The following is a 1,661-nucleotide window of genomic DNA, read 5'->3' as shown; positions in this document are numbered from 1 at the left end:
TTCGAAGGTATCATAAGAAATTTCCTTCTTTTTGTTAAACTACTACCCAAAATATCTTTCTTGATTGTTATAACGTGAAATCAAAAATGCCGAGATGCTGCCGATATACCTAAAAAAGTTTTCCAAATTAATAGAGGAGTTCAATTGCCCAAACCTCTAACCTTACCAATCACAAAATTCCCTCTTTTCATTCTCTTCTATTATCAATTGGAGAGCAGGAAGATGAGGAGACCATCTTTAAATGAATACTTACCTCCTGAAGTGTTGATCCAAATCCTCGTAAATTTGCCGGCTAAAACCCTATTAAGATCCAGGTGCGTATGTAAATCTTGGTGCTCTATTATCGATGACCCTTATTTTGTGAACATTCATTCCAAACTGTCCAACAAGAAAAACAAAAACTTAAATTCGAGTGAATTATTAGCGTTCGAGTGTTCAGAAATATTTGGACAAAGGGGGTGTTTGTTGAGAATTCGTAAGGCGGACACCCTTTGTATTACTAGGGACATTTTCAAGAGTTCTGAAAGCTTTGTTCTTCATGGAAGTTGTAATTCTTTGATTTTAATAAGCCTCGATCCAAACCACTTGTGTAAAGGGATGAGAATATGTAACCCTAGTATTAGAAAATCGTTGCTACTTCCTCATTGCCCTCTTTTTCCATGGTTCGGCTACTACACTACCTATGTTCTTGGATACGCGCCTCAGACTAAGGGCTTTAAAGTCATTGCAATCTCATTTAAGGATAATCGAGGTGTAATGCTTCCAGAGAAGCGTCTTGCAGTTTTCACACTAAATGATCAACAATGGATTGTTAGGGATCATGATGACTTCAACTTTGACTGTTTGTCTTCTATGCGTTTGTTCGGGCCCTATTATTTATGTGATGGCGCAGCTCACTGGCTTGGAAGGGGTCCATGTGAGGATAGTAGTAATCAAGATTATAAACCAACTCATCTTGTTTCTCTTGATTTTGATACGGAAAGTTTCACCATTTTGGAACTGCCACATGTGTTGGATAATGAAAATATAATGTCTTCAACTAATCTGTTTCTTCTTGGGGAGTCATTAGCGTGTTTTTGCATTTCCTGTAAACGGGAGTATTTTTGCATTACCTGTAGATGTCTCAGAATATGGGTGTTGAAACAGGAGTGTGGAAAGAGGGAGTGGACTTTATGGTTTTCAGGTCCTTCGAGTGATGATGGTTTTAGTTTGTTCCACAATAATACGCGATTAACAACAAAAAGGGTATTATATTTTGATGGTGGTTATCTCGTTTATGGGAGGAAATCTTATAATATTGCTACAGGCCAAGTGCAGTGGCTTGGAAAGCCTATGAATCCATATCTAGAATCAGAAACGTATAGTAAGAGCTTGGAGTGGTACAATGAAAGCTTGCTGTTGTGCAAAGGATATGGAGTTGAGGATACGACGGATTCACCAATTCACTGGGGTGAATAACTGGATTCAAAGATAGGTCTATCTCTATTTGTTGCTCTTGATCATGCTTATGCTTATGGCCCTTTATTTGTGATGTGAATGTAGTCGCTATTATTACTCCCTTCATCCCAATCATTTGTTTACTGTTGATTTTAACACTCCTCACAAACAATATAAAAGGTAAACCAATGAATGATAACGGAGGGAGTAAATTTAGCGAATGA

General features: G+C 37.7%; 1 protein-coding gene across 1 annotated transcript; it reads left to right on the top strand.

Moving 5' to 3' along the window:
* Window positions 1-597: 597 nt before the first annotated feature.
* Window positions 598-1,458, top strand: LOC141587614 (uncharacterized). The gene has a single exon (XM_074409090.1). The coding sequence runs from the start codon at window positions 598-600 to the stop codon at window positions 1,456-1,458; it is 861 nt and encodes a 286-aa protein (XP_074265191.1).
* Window positions 1,459-1,661: the final 203 nt, after the last annotated feature.

This window comes from Silene latifolia, chromosome 6 (assembly GCF_048544455.1).
Source record: "Silene latifolia isolate original U9 population chromosome 6, ASM4854445v1, whole genome shotgun sequence".
NCBI lineage: Eukaryota > Viridiplantae > Streptophyta > Magnoliopsida > Caryophyllales > Caryophyllaceae > Silene > Silene latifolia.
The sequence above is the reverse complement of the archived record's forward strand: the minus strand, read 5'-3'. Positions and strand labels throughout refer to the sequence as shown.

Bases quoted from the DNA above. Each gene is read 5' to 3' on its own strand.
- LOC141587614 (XM_074409090.1), top strand. From the start codon at position 598: ATGAGAATATGTAACCCTAGTATTAGAAAATCGTTGCTACTTCCTCAT.